The following is a 14306-nucleotide window of genomic DNA, read 5'->3' on the forward strand; positions in this document are numbered from 1 at the left end:
AATCAAATCTGCAAATATCAAAGCCACAAATATGGAGGGATGAGTGTAGTAGTAGTAGTAGTAGTAGTAGTATTTCTATCCTGCTTTCGTCTGAAGACTGGGACCCAAAGTGGCTTACAGTCTAAAAAACACAGTACAATTAAAACCTCCCAAATTGACCATTTAAAATGGTATTAAACTATTACAGTATTAACAAGATCATAGGTCTGCCTGGGCATTACTTTGCAATATATCTCCCAATGAAAAATCTCATCCATAGTTTGATACCCTTGTTGTTGGAAAAGGGAATTAATTGCACGTAATGCATTGCTTCCAAAGTGTTACTTCCAAGCCCCCTCTGCTCTTGTGTTGCCTACAGACATCTCTGTAGGCATTTCTTCTTGTGGTGAACATGAACTTCTGGTGTGAAGCACTGTGGTCAATGGACAGAGAGTCAGATGACAAAATGCCAGTCTGTAACTAGAAGCAGCTGCCTCATCTCATCAGCCAATTTATGTCGCATTTCACTAACTTCAGCTTTCACCAATAAAAAGAGACCGATCATGTTCAGCCCTGGGTCATATTTATTACTGGTTTATCTGTCCTTGTAATTGGGATTAAGGTCCCTGCGCAAAGTAATGCAAAACTAATTGCCATCTAACTGAATTGGACACTTGCAGAGATAAGATGCATTGACAGCTGAACAAGAAGATCCAAACCAGGGCCACGAATGCCGAAGAGATTGGTTTCACTTATGCAGGAATGGATCCCCAGGATCCACTAGGATCCTACCCATTTCTGTGAGGCTTTGCTGCTGTGGCAACTCTGGAGGGGAATAAAATAGGCAGTGGCTCAATGCTATGAAATTCTGGGAATTGCAGTTTCTTGATCTCTGACAGAGGAGGATAATGGTCTCACAAAACTAAACCCCATAGTTCCATAGCATGGAAACAAGGCCATTAAAGCAGTATCAAACTGGATTGTTTAGTGCATCTGTGGTTGAGGGAAACAATCTGATTTAGTCCAGATTTAGTGTATTGTTGTTGTGCACCTTCAAGTTGCTTTGACTTTTGGTGACCTTAAGGGGAATCTATCATAGGGTTTTTCATGGCAAGATTTGTTCAGAGGAGGTTTGCCATTGCCTTCTCTGGAGGCTGAGAATATGTAACTTGCCCAACGTCACCCAGTGAGTTTCATGGCCAAGCCAAGATTTAAATGTGGTCTCTCTGAAAAGTCATAGTCCAACACCAAACTACTATGCCATGTTGTCTACTCTAGATCTCTCCTCCAGTACCTTATTTCCAGTTAAGGTATTTTTCCCCTCTCTGCATTCTTCATGTCCAGCTTTCACATCCATACATAGATAGGATTGTTAGATTATGCTGACTATGTTATTTAGTGATATATCTCTGGACCTGAACATCTTATCTAGTTCCTTCCTATCCGCCTTCCCCAGGCCTTAGTCTTCTTTTGGTTTTATCTTGATGATCTTAGGGACGTGTTAAATATTATTCTTAGAAGATCAGCAATATCACAAAGCTGAGCCCTTTAAGAACTGCCAGATGGGTAAAACCTCAAATCCTGCCACTATTGTTTGCTTCAGTTCCTCAAACTCCCTGCCTCATAATGTAAGTTCAGGCTTGAGGTTTCACTTCCCCTTGACTCCAGTGGAGATAAAGGCGAGAAATTCATTCAGTTTACCCACTTTTAGTATGCCTTTAATCCCATTGTCATCCTATGGCCCAGTCACATTTTCTGTCATGTTTACTTTTTGGAATGGGTTTCCAGTCATTTTTAAGGTTGGCCTCAACATTATTTACAATATGCTCTTCAAAATCCTTTCTGCATCCCTTATTTGCATTTTTGTCAGTGAGTCCATGCGCCTTCATGTCACCTGCCAACTTATGATGACTCCATGAATTTCATAGGGTTTTCTCAAGGGACGAATATTCAAAGGTGGGTGGCCATGGCCTTCCTCTGAAATAAAGCAGGTATTCATTGGTGGTCTCCCATCCAAGTACTAACCAGCTCTGATCCTGGTTAGTTTCCAAGATCGGATGGGAACTAATACCTAATGCACAAATAATTCTCCTAATTCAGTAGCATTGCACTACTGAACCAAGACATCCCATGTGGATCAAAATGCATGAGCATCCATGTATAATATGCATAAATAAATGTGTAGCTTTGTTTCCACAACCTTAAACATGAATGTGACACCCGCCTCTGTAGGGGAACTGATGCATATATAAAATACCACCAGGACTCCAGTCTTTTTCCCCAACCAAAGTTGGATGATGAAATAGGAGGCATGCTTGCCAAATTTGCTGCTCCAGAGACTAGGACATGGAGCAGTGGATGGAAACTACAAGAAAAGTGATTCCACTTCAACAGAAGCTGGATGGCTTTGATTGTGTATTTCTGCATGACAGAAAGAGGTTGGACTCGATGGCCCTTGGGGTCTCTTCCAACTATATGATTCTACAATTTTAAGTGACTGGACATTGGTGTCCAATATGAAACAACCTCGCTCAGTTCCAAGTTACACAAGCAGAGTTGTATGTAGATATTACACAGCTTGGCTAATACCGTATTTCTGTTCCTAGCTGCATCCTTTCCAGCAATAGTGCACTTCTTTATCTGTCCTCAAGCTTTTCCTTTTAGAAGAATGAGCAATTGGATTTTTTGTGATGGTTCTGTAAAACCTGCAGCGGTTCAGTTATCGCTCAAGAATGCCTGGTTTTAGCTTGTTCTCAAAGCCAATAATACAGAAAAGTGTATCTCTTGAGGTCATGTTTTCTTCCTTTCTTTTTCCTTTCCTGATTTTGGAGAGTGGAGAGTGACAAAAAGCTGTGGGAAGAATCAATTGTTCTTTCTATTGAAGAAGGGGAGGTGATGTTCAGCCCCATTATATGCATGTGTCTTCATGACACGTGTTGGCTTATGGCAACCCCATATATTTTCATTGCATTTTCTTAGGCAAGGGATACTCAGAGGTGGTTTTGCCAGTTGCTTCTTCTGAAATATATTCTACAGCACCCGGTATTTGTTGGTGGTCTCCCATCCAAGTACTAACCAGGGCTGCCCCTGCTAGGCTTCCACAATGAGACATGATCTCCTTTAGGATATTTAGGCCTTATCTACATCCCATAGATGTGACTAAAACAGGTGTCTTTTAATTGCATTTCATAAATCCAAACAAAGTGCCACCTGTTCCGATTTAAAATGAACAGCCATTTCTTGTTTTAAAAGGAAGAAAAATAAATGAAGACTTTTCTGTCAGCTCTGCTTTCTTGCCTGGCCTTCATTGTTCAGCCCACACTGATCTAGCCATATGTGGCTTGTTCCATCGCGGATGTAGGGCCAGCTGTTCAGAGACAACACCATCCACGCAAAGCCTAGACATCTGCCAAGTGAGAAGGCAGATCAGAATTGCTAGATGGGCCATGAAGTTTGGGAAACATCACAGCAGTTTTGAGGCTTTGTGCGTGGTTGTCACGAGCGCATGGTGGGAATGGAGAGCTTGAAGCCTGCCCCAGTTTCCTTTTTGGAACACAGAGAGCAATTTGAGAGGAGCAGAACCGTTGATCTGTTGCCTTGATCATGCACTGAGGAGATGAGCATAACTGTATGCCAACAAAATAATGTAATGGTTGCACAATGTTGCCTCATTAGTGAGGGGCAAGAATGCACAACTGAATACACCACCAAATAGCCATGTGTAACTATATGTGCAATACACATTCATGCTCAGTGCTCCTGTGCCCCATGTGGACACATATGAATCATAGAATTGGAAGAGACCGCAAGGGCCACCCAGTCCAACCCCATTCTGCCCTGCAGGAAATCCAAATCAAAGCATCCTCGACAGATGGCCATCCAGCCTCTGCTTGAAGACCTCCAAGGAAGGAGACTCCACTACACTTCAAGGGAGTTTGTTCCACTGTCGAACAGCCCTTACTCTCAGGAAGTTCTTCCTAATGTTGAGGTGGAATCTCTTTTCCTGCAGCTTGCATCCATTGCTCCAGGTCCTAGTCTCTGGAGCAGCAGAAAACAAGCTTGCTCCCTCCATGCTCATCCATGTACAATATGTAGCCATGCACAATAGTACTGCATATACCATTCTGTTTCTGCAGTCTTGAATTTAATACAGCTATTGTACATAAGACAAAAATGTCCATTTTTCTCCTCAAAAGGAAACTGTGCATGGTTAAGAAACTAAAAGAATTCCAGCCAATGTGTTCTTAAAAATCTGCATCTAGCCATATGCTTTTATCAATATTCACACCACTTTTTTGAAATTGCCCTTCCTTTTGGCGGGGAGCGTTTTTGCTTTCTTATTCCTTCCTCAGTTGTATATGGACAGCCTAGTGTGTGGCGTAGTGGTTTGGGTATTGGACTATGACTCTGGAAATCAGGGTTCAGTTTCCTGCTGTAGCATAGAAACCCACTGGCCAAATGTCAGGAATGGGTGACCTTGGGCAAGTCACACTCTCTCAGCCTTAGAGGATGGAGTGGCATCTTCTGAAGAAACTTGCCATGAAAATCCTGTGATAGCTTTGGAGTCACCATAAGTCAAAAATGACTTGGAGGCACACAACAACAGCAACAGCCATACAGCAAACAACATGAAGTTGCCGTTCTGCTCAACCAATCAGATTGAGGGTATATGAAGACAACTGAGAGTGAGGGCAAAGCCAGATGGAGAGTGCATGTTGGTAATGGATCCCACAAGGCTGCATAGCCAGACTGATCAATGAAAGTCCATGAAGACAATTCAGAGTGAGGGCAACCTCTGCCAGACAGAGACCATGCAGAAAATAGGAGACACAAAATTACACAGCCAATCAGATGACAACAGTTATAAAGAGAGGATGGTGCAATATAATCATGGAATCATAGAGTTGGAAGGGACACCTATCCATTATTCATCTAGTCCAGTGGTTCCCAACCTTTGGTCCTCCAGACTTTTTGGACTTCAGCTTCCATAATTCCTGATTGTTGGCTAAGTTGGGCTGGGGCTTCTGGGATCTGAAGTCCAAAACAAATGGAGGCCCAAAGGTTGGGAACTACAGATCTAGTCCAACCCTCTACTAGTGGTGGACTCTATAGCTAGAGCTTTACTGTTAGGTGACCATCCAACTTTTTCTTTAAACCCTTCAGCAAAGTAGTCTATAGGAGTAGTATAGTCTATAGGAGCCCATTCCATGGTCAAATCGCACTTTTACCACTTCGCACTTTCTAATGTTTAGTCAAGATCTCCTGTAATTTGAATCCATTGGTTTAGTTGCTCTCCTCTGGAAGGGATAATGAAGACACAGAAATCCTCTTACATATGTTTGAAAGGCGACAACACTGTTGTGTGTTGTCTTCAGGGCTAAATGCTGCTGAAGCTTGCTTCTGGGTAGACGTGAGTAGAAGCGCATAGTAAATTAGAGTGTCTTACATGCCAGCCATTAAATAGCATCGTATATTATCAGGCAGTTACAAAACGTTGAAATCAAATATTTCTCTAATGGAGATTAAAAGTAGGATCTGTGATTAAAAAGAGGCAGTATAGCTTCATCTTCTAAACGGGTTGCTCCTAGTCAGGAGTCCATGCAACCGGAAAGCCTTTGCCAGTAGCGCCTTTTCCAAAACTATCCATTGTATTTGCACAGCGGCAGGAGCCATAAGGGAAAGTAGCAAATCTTTACATTGAATTTAAAAAGAATTTAAAAATGCATTCTCTGAAGATGCCAGCCACAGATGCAGGTGAAACATCAGGAATATACTCTTCTAGAGCATGGCCACACTGCCCAAAAAAAACCCCACAAACCTATTTTGTTTTCTGTTTGCTGCGGTTGCATTCTTTTGGAAATGTTTAACCTGCTGCTTCTCTTTGCATGCCTAAACTGTATTTCTAAATGCTCATCTCAAGTTTTAAATGACTGCAGTGCTTAAATTTGGAGAAGGAGAATTTGGGAGAAGGTGAATTTAAGGGGAGGAAATTCTTAATAGGCAGCAATGCCCTCCTTTTGTTATTCCTCCACCCTCCCAGTTATTAGCTGCCTTGCTCAGGTCTTGCAAACTCAGGACCATGGCTTCCCTGGCTGAGTATGAACATGGGATTCCTTGGCAATCCCCCATCCAAGGACTCCCCAGGCCTGACCCAGCTTTGCTTCCAAAATCAGGATCCATTGCCTTCAGGATATTTTAGCCTTAAAGGATGGCAAATTGACTTGAGTTTCAGACCTTGGGAGGGTAAATGCATTCTCTTTTGCTCCTTCTAACACACCTCTCAGTCTGCAATGCCAGCCTTGGCTAGAAGGTGGCACTAGAACCCTGCATTTGCTTCCAACGTCTCTGGGAAAAGCATGCAATTGTCAGCCAAGGAGACACTGATCCCTGCTTTGCATGGCTTTGTCTGCAACGTGGGATGCTGGTAACTGTAGTTGTTGTTGTTACTGATAATATTTAGACCCAGCAAAGATCATATCAACAGCTGTTTCTGTGGAGGGCGAGCATGGATTTTCTCTTTGCCGATCAGCGGCGTGAAAAGAGACAGTCCAGTCCTTCCATACTATTGGGGGTGGTAGCCTCCATATCAGCAGAAGGTTTGATCCGCTCTGTGTTTTAGCCGCAACTATAACATGACTTTCCAAAATTCTGAGCCCTGTCCTTCTCAAAATAAATTCAGCACTGTGGAAAGTTCCTTTAAAGCCAGAGTGGATTCACATACCCATGGACTAGTAGTCCCCTGTCACCCTTATATGTTCCCTGATGTCTTCTTCATGTGGTGTAGTTTTGTACAACCTGCTCAAAAGCAAGACCCACTACATTCAATGGGACTTCCTTCCACTTGACTCTGTCTAAGGATTGCAGTCTTTATCTTTTACAATTGAGGAGGGCTTTCTCACAGGTACATCTGGTGGGAACATGGGGAAAGGAGACTAGGTACTGCAGAATTGTGATGTACTGTCTGTCTGTGGTGGTAGAATTCAAAGATATAGTCGTGTTAGTCTGTAGAATCAGTACGTAGAGAGATCTTGTAGTGCCTTTAAGACTAACTGAAAGAAAGACTTTGGCAGCATGAGCTTTCGTAGATTTCAGTCTACTTCCTCAGATGCTTTTTGGTGGAGTGGAAGCCAGGGACAGACATATATATGTCATAGGTATGTGAGAAACACATATATGCCATCGGTATGGTGTCTATCTATGTTTTGTGTATAGTACGACCCCCATATCTGTGAGACTGGTAACCAGGGGGAAAGGGTCTATCTAGACAACTGGAAGTCCTCCTAGTGTTCAAGACAATAAAGCTGGACTGGATGACATCCAGATGCTTAGAGAGACCACCTCTCTAGCATTTTAAGGTTCTCCAGTATAACTCTATGGTTAACCTCTGGTGGAAATATTTGGTATATGCAGTAAGCCTGGGAATGTATGCCCTGCAGAGACTGGGATCATGCTGTCATTTTTAATAGTTGCATTTTAAACCGGTTTTCATTTGATGGATAGTGTGATGATATATTTTAACGTTTGTATTTGGCCTATTTTAAAGCGAGGGCTCTTTTAACGGTAATAAGCATCTTCGAGTCTCAAACCAGCAACATCATCCAGTCATGCTAAAAGTTAACTGAAGGGAATCATTAATTCCCCCACGTCTTAATATCATAACAGTAGCCACGGGTTAGTCTGAACATGGCCGCTGGCTTGACTTCAAGATCCAAACATCACAGGGGGATTGTGAACATGCCCCAGCAGGGTTAAGATGTAAACCTTTGTATATGTGGTACAAATGAAGTGGAAGATCTGGCCCATCACTTCTTGGAATGGAAGTCCCAGAGGAGACCATTTATCTCTTCTTTTTTAAGTGTACAGCAAATTTGAGGACTAAGGACAATTTGCATTTTCTTCTGCAAGGCTCTAACCAACTGGGAATGCAGAAGGTTGACCTTTTTTGCAGTTAAAGAAGTCAGTTTAAGGGGGAAAGGGAAAGGGGGGAAATGTTTGATGAAAGTAGTAATGTACTAGAAAGTCAGTGTGGTGTAGTGGTTTGAGTGCTGGACAAGGACACTAGGAGACCAGGGTTCAAATCCCTGCTTGGATATGGAAACTCGCTGGGTGGCCTTGGAAAAGTCACACCTTCTCAATCTCAGAGGAAGGCAATGCCAAACGCTGAACAAATCTTGCAAAAAAAATTGATAGGTTTACCTTTGTTATGTGTTGTTGTGTGTGCCTTCAAGTGGTTTCTGACTTATGGTGATCCTAAGGGTGAATCTATCGGGTTTCTTTAGAGAGGGTGAGAGAGTGTGACTTACCCAAGATCACCCAGAGGGTTTCATGGCATTCACATCCTAGTCTCCAGAATCATAGTCCAACATTCAAACCACTACACCATGCTGGCTCTCAGGTTTCCTTCAGGGTTGCCATAAGTTGGAAACCACTTGAAGACACCCAACACACACACACACCTTAAGGTGGCCATCAGTCTGAAATGACTTGAAGGCACCTAACACACACACACATATGCCTTAGGGTAGCCATCAGTCAGAAACTACTTGAAGGCACACAACATACACACAGAGAGGAAGACACACACACACATATACGCCTTAGGGTGGCCCTCAGTCTGAAATGACTTGAAGGCACAAGCACAGACACAGACACACCCTTTAGGATGACCATCTGTGGGAAACAATTTGAGGACATCCAACACATGCACATACACACACACGTGCCTTAGGGTCGCCATCAGACAGAAGTGATTTGAAGACACACACCCATTTGCCTTAGAGTGTCCATCAGTCAGAAGCAACTTGAAGGCACACAGTGTGCACACATACTCACCTTAGGGTAGCTTAGAGTCAGAAATGGCTTGCAGACACCAAATACACACACACACTTACACATATTTGCCTTAGGATCTCCATCAGTCTGAAATGATTTGAAGACACATAAGACACATACACACTCGCCTTAGGTTCCTCATCATTCAGAAAGGACTTGAAGGCGCGCGCACACACACACACACACCTACCTTGGGGTCTCCATCAGTCCAAAGCAACTTGAAGGCACAAAAGACACATACACAATCACCTTAGAGTTACCATCGTTTGGCATGTGTTCTGTGCCTTCAGGTCACTGGAAACAACTTGCAGGCACATGATACACCATGCACACATACCCCTTAGGGCGGCCATCAGTCAGAAGTGACTTGAAGGAACCCAGGACACACACCCACTGGCCTTAAAGTGGCCATCAGTCAAAAAGGACTTCAAGACACACAAGACACACACACTCACCTTAGGGTGGCCATCAGTCAGAAAGGACTTGAAGGCAACCAACACACCCACTCACACCTACCTTAGGGTCTCCATCAGTCCAAAGCAACTTGAAGGCACACTAGACACATGCACACCCACCTTAGGGTCACCATCGTTTGGCATGTGTTCTGTGCCTTCAAGCTATTGGAAACTATTTGAAGACCCATAACACACCCACACCCTCACAACATGAAGGCACATGACACACATGCACACATACCCCTTAGGGTGGCCATCAGCCAGAAGCAACTTGAAGGAACCCAGGACACACACTCACTGGCCTTAAAGTGGCCATCAGTCAGAAAGGACTTAAAGACACACAAGACACACGCTCTCACCTTAAGGTGGCCATCATTCAGAAAGGACTTGAATGCACCCAACTCACCCAGTCACACCTACCTTGGGGTCTCCAAAGCGACTTGATGGCACACAGAACCAACCCAAAAAAAGCCTTCTTTCCTTCGTCTCAGATTCCTCCACCAGAGGGCAGCAGAGAGAAGCTTAAGGAGGGAAAGGAGGGATAGAGAAAGGGAGGGAAAGGAAGAGAGAGAGAAAAAAGAGGGAGGAGGGAGTTGGAGTAAGCCATCCACCCAGCCTCCCGTTTTCAGAATGCGCTTTCTGGGCGCAGGGAAGGGCTCCTCCTTCCCTCCTCCTTGGATCCGAGACCACCCGCCTCCTTTCTCAGTCCGCTCCTGGCGCAACAAGGTGTATTGCCTCGCCTCCAGCCTAGGAAAGAAGGGCCTGTGTTTGTATGTTTTTTGGAGAGAGGAAGGGGAGGACATTTTTTAAAAGGAAGGCAACCTTCCCCCACTTTGGAAAGTCTTGGCTCTTGCCTGGGTGCTTTCCTTCCCTTGCGATCCGAGCCCTGCTGCTTGGAGCCAGGGCTCAGGCAGCTGTCCTTTCAGCACCACCGGGAAGCGGAGATTGCCCAGCCAGGCTAGGATGGGGCAAGGGCTGCCTGCCATCGCCGGGGCCCCGAAGGATGGGGACGAGGTGCCGCGCAGCCCGGCCCTCAGGCGCAGGGAGCCCGGCTCAGAATGAAGGAGGAGGCGGCGGTGGGAGCGCCTGAGGAGCGGAGGAGGAGGAGGAGGAAGAGGAAGAAGAAGAGGAGGAGGAGGAGAAGGCAAGGGGAGCTCGCCTGGGACCCCCTGGCGCCACCGTCATGTCGGTGCCCTTGCTGAAGATCGGGGTGGTCCTCAGCACCATGGCCATGATCACCAACTGGATGTCCCAGACCTTGCCTTCCCTGGTGGGACTCAACACCACCAAGCTCACCGCCGCCTCTGGAGGCACCTTGGACCGCAGCACTGGAGTGAGTGCCTGGCATGGATGGAGGGAGGGGGTGGTGGGGAGATCCTAGAATCCCAGAGTTGGAAGAGATCCCCAAGGGACATCCAGCCCAACCCCAGTCTGCCATGCAGGATCTCACACTCAAAGCATCTCCAACAGATGGCCATCCAGCCTCTGCTTAAAGACCTCTAAAGAAAGAGACTCCACCACTCTCACATGGATGGATGGATGGATGGATGGAGGGTGAGGGGAGATCCTAGAATCCCAGAGTTGGAAGAGACCCCAAGGGACATCCAGTCCAACCCCAGTCTGCCATGCAGTAACTCACACTCAAAGTATCCTCAACCAATGGCCATCCAGCCTCTGTTTCAAGACCTCCAAAGAAGGAGACTCCATCACTCTCCGATGGATGGATGGGAAGGGGGCGAGGCTTGGACCAGGGAGGGGAAGGAGGGGGAGGTGTTCGGGTGGGAGAGGGAGAAGGGTCTTGACCTTCACTCCCAGACCCAGCAAATGGTCCCCTTCCCTTGGTTGAGGAACCCAAGGGGGTGAAGACCTTGCAAAGGAGATGGGGGGGGGGGTCGAACCAAAGCTATGGAGGCTTTCCCTGGAAAGAGAGATAGGGAGGCAAGTCACGGGAAGGAAATCAACAAGGGGATGTGGCTGGTTCTTGGGGCTCTTGAAGGACCTTACTGAGATCTCAAGTCAAGGGAAGGAAAAGACAGGGGGATGTGGGTGTTGGGGGGAGGCTTCTGAAGGACCCTAGGCTATGATTTCCAAAGGGAAGGAAATCAGAGAGTGGGATGTGTGACTTGCTCTTGAGGCTCTTGAAGGACCCTAGGCTAAGATCTCAGGTCATGGGAAGGAAATCAAGGGGGGATGTGACCGTTTCTTGGTCAAAAAGGACCCTGGGCTAAGCTCTCAAACGGGAAAGAAATCAGAGGGTGGGAGTGTGGCTACTTCTTAGGGCTCCTGAAGGACCCAATGCTAAGATCTTATAGGAAGGAAAGGTGTATGTGGCTGGTTCTTGGGAAACCCGAAAGATCCTAGGAGGCTAATAACTGAAGTCAAAAGAAAGAAATCAAGGCGGAAGGGGAGAGTGGCTGGTTCTTGAGGCTCCTGAAGGATGCTAGGCTAAGCTCCCCAGGATCTGAGAGAACCTGTGGACCACAGCTTAAAAGTCCTGGGCTAAGATTTTGCAAGGTCTAAGCACACCTTCTCTGCCCCGCCTCCTGATGGAGAGGAGGGGCATTGGGGGTGAAAGCACCCCTTCTGCTCCAAACACCTGGGTGCCTCTGGGTCACTTACTAGACTGGCAAGGTGCCTTCAGTGCTTCATTCACACACCCTTCTTTCCTTCCTTGGTTTTGGAGACTCCCCTAGCTTTGGGCTCCTGGCCAGGCTGGACGATTGGGAGTTTTATAAAAAGGGGGTGTCTTTCTCCATTCAGCAGTTTGAAGAAGGGGTTAGCTAGCTGGCTGGCCCAGGGTTGGGTGGGGCGAAGGAGCCTAGCCCATGCTTGCTCCTCTGCAAACATCCATCACTGTAAATCCAGTGCGCAACAGTCTGCTCTGCCCATCGCTCAAGGACTGCAGCATGGAGTGATGGCTTGATATATGCAAACATGCCACAGACATATCATCTTTTAAAGGCAGCAAGAGAGAAAGGAGACACACCCCTAGCTGCGGTTCAGTCTAGGTTTCTCTGGAGTTTTCATTGACTAACCTGCCTGCGCTGGTGAAGCAAGGACCAGTTCAGTGGGGGCTGAGAAGAGATGGAGGGAAGGAGAAGCACACAGGGGAAAGAGGAGGGAAACATTGTAGAATGAGAGCATGGACTAAGTTCACCAACCTGTGCCTTTCCTTGGGGATTGCTTTTTGAGCAATGATGGATATTGACTGTTTGATGATTGATTGTTGGTTGAGCATTTGCAGAACCAGGCTGCTAGTTGTGTTGAGGAGAGAGCTGCTCAAAGCTTTCCCTTAACCTCAAGTAAAGGAGACTCATCCAATCAGCCACTGAATGGTAAGTCAGCACTTACTAAAGTCCCATCGATTCAATAGGTCTGCTGGAGTTCAGAGAAACAATTTGGCTTTCTGTCTGGGCCTTCAAGTCGCCTGTCAACGTACAGCAACCCCATGGATCCCTTGGGGTTTTCTTAGGCAAAGGATACTCAGGTGGTTTTGCCAGTTCCTTCCTCAGAAATATAGAGTCTACAGCTCCTGGCGTTCATTGGTATTCTCCCATCCAAGTCCTAACCAGGACAGAGCCTGAATAGCTTCCAAGACCCCACTTCTTCATGCCTCTCTCACTCCTATATCTCCCTTCCTCCTTCCTTCCTTCTTTCTCCCTCTCTCATCTTCTCCAGTGTCCAAGTATGAAGTGTGAGTCTCCTTGAGCCTGAGAGAATCAGAATCAAGGTGGGCATTGGGACTCTTTATTCCATCACCACCCTCACTCCAATGGAGCATTAAGACACAGAGGAAAGAGAACAAGCATGTCCTCTATCAGTGATACCTTCCCTTTCTCCCCTCCTGACAGTTTCCAAATGCGAAGCAGTATGTATAGGAATGAAGGCTGCAGTCCTGTTAGCATGAGAGGTTAATCCCTGTTGAACACAATAGAGCAGGAGTTCTAAGGTAGCATGGTTCAAATCAGCTATCTTGTAGGATTTTGCTATATGGTGTGAACCTGTCTGTCTCTCTGTTGGTCTACCCATCTATCTATCCATCCATCCTGACTGCTGACTGGGGCAATCTTTGTATGTATTGCTTTAGATAAAGAAGAAAATGGTCTAGAAAGCAGCCATAAATTGGCAAGAAGTAAAAGTCATGTGTTTTCCTATTAAACCAGAGCCTCTAATGGGATTAAAGCTGATGAAATGGAACAAATCCAGGAATATGTTGGGTCAGCACTTGAGACTGTTGGCTCCTTTACAGAAGACATCTTAGGTGCAGAAAGGTGGGGGTTGAGACAGATTGGGGATTAATCCAGACAGTCATTCAAGAGGGGGGACATGAGTGCCCCAATTTGACCTTACTGGGCCTCTCATTTCATTCTTTTAACCTCCCTGGAAAGGTCTCCTGCCCTAACCACATTCCTTTTTTCCCTGCCTACATGTATCTCCTCAATTTGTTTCTTCATATTGGCTAGGTTTTCAGAAAGGAACATGGGCTGGTTGGTTCGGAGAGAGATCTGGTCAGGTATCTTGGACAGACGCAGAGGGGTTTTGCCCTTGGCAAAAGATCTGACGATGTTTTGGACTCACTGATGAATTTAAGCCTCTTAGTTTGAAAAAGATGATCATCCAAATTAGAGCAGGGAATTGGTGAATTAATGGGATTTGGCTGTGTGTTGATTCACCATCTAGCAATGGATTCATTCTTAGTTGGGACTCTTCAGTAGGAGACATAACAGTGAACGTGGTGACAACAAGAACCTAATGTTCACTTAAAATGTGATGAATGTGATGTGATGATGATGATGGATGATGCGATGATATTTTATATATTATATATATATATATATATATATATATATATATATATATAACCATGGTTATAATTAACTACTAAGGATGGGTTGTCTGCCTGTTATCACTGCAATCTTTTTCATCACTCTGGTCAATATATATTTTAGTGATTCACTAAATCCGATCGGTATTGAGAGCAAACTTGCATGAAGTGTGATGCTTTTAAATCACACACACACAATGTCTCTCTCATACAGA

The 14306-nt window shown here is 45.5% G+C and overlaps 1 protein-coding gene across 2 annotated transcripts in view; it reads left to right on the plus strand.

Moving 5' to 3' along the window:
* OLFM1 (olfactomedin 1) overlaps positions 1 to 14306 on the plus strand; it is a 56943-nt gene that overhangs the window by 14607 nt on the left and 28030 nt on the right. Inside the window, exon 1 of one of the 2 annotated variants that reach the window (XM_042479396.1) lies at positions 9883 to 10599. The exons of the other annotated variant lie outside the window; for it this stretch is intronic. Coding sequence (XP_042335330.1) covers positions 10450 to 10599 — 150 coding nt within the window. The 5' untranslated portion in view covers positions 9883 to 10449. Of the gene's footprint in view, positions 1 to 9882; positions 10600 to 14306 lie in introns of those variants that run through there. 2 annotated transcript variants of the gene reach the window in all.

Source organism: Sceloporus undulatus, chromosome 7, assembly GCF_019175285.1.
Source record: "Sceloporus undulatus isolate JIND9_A2432 ecotype Alabama chromosome 7, SceUnd_v1.1, whole genome shotgun sequence".
Lineage (NCBI taxonomy): Eukaryota > Metazoa > Chordata > Lepidosauria > Squamata > Phrynosomatidae > Sceloporus > Sceloporus undulatus.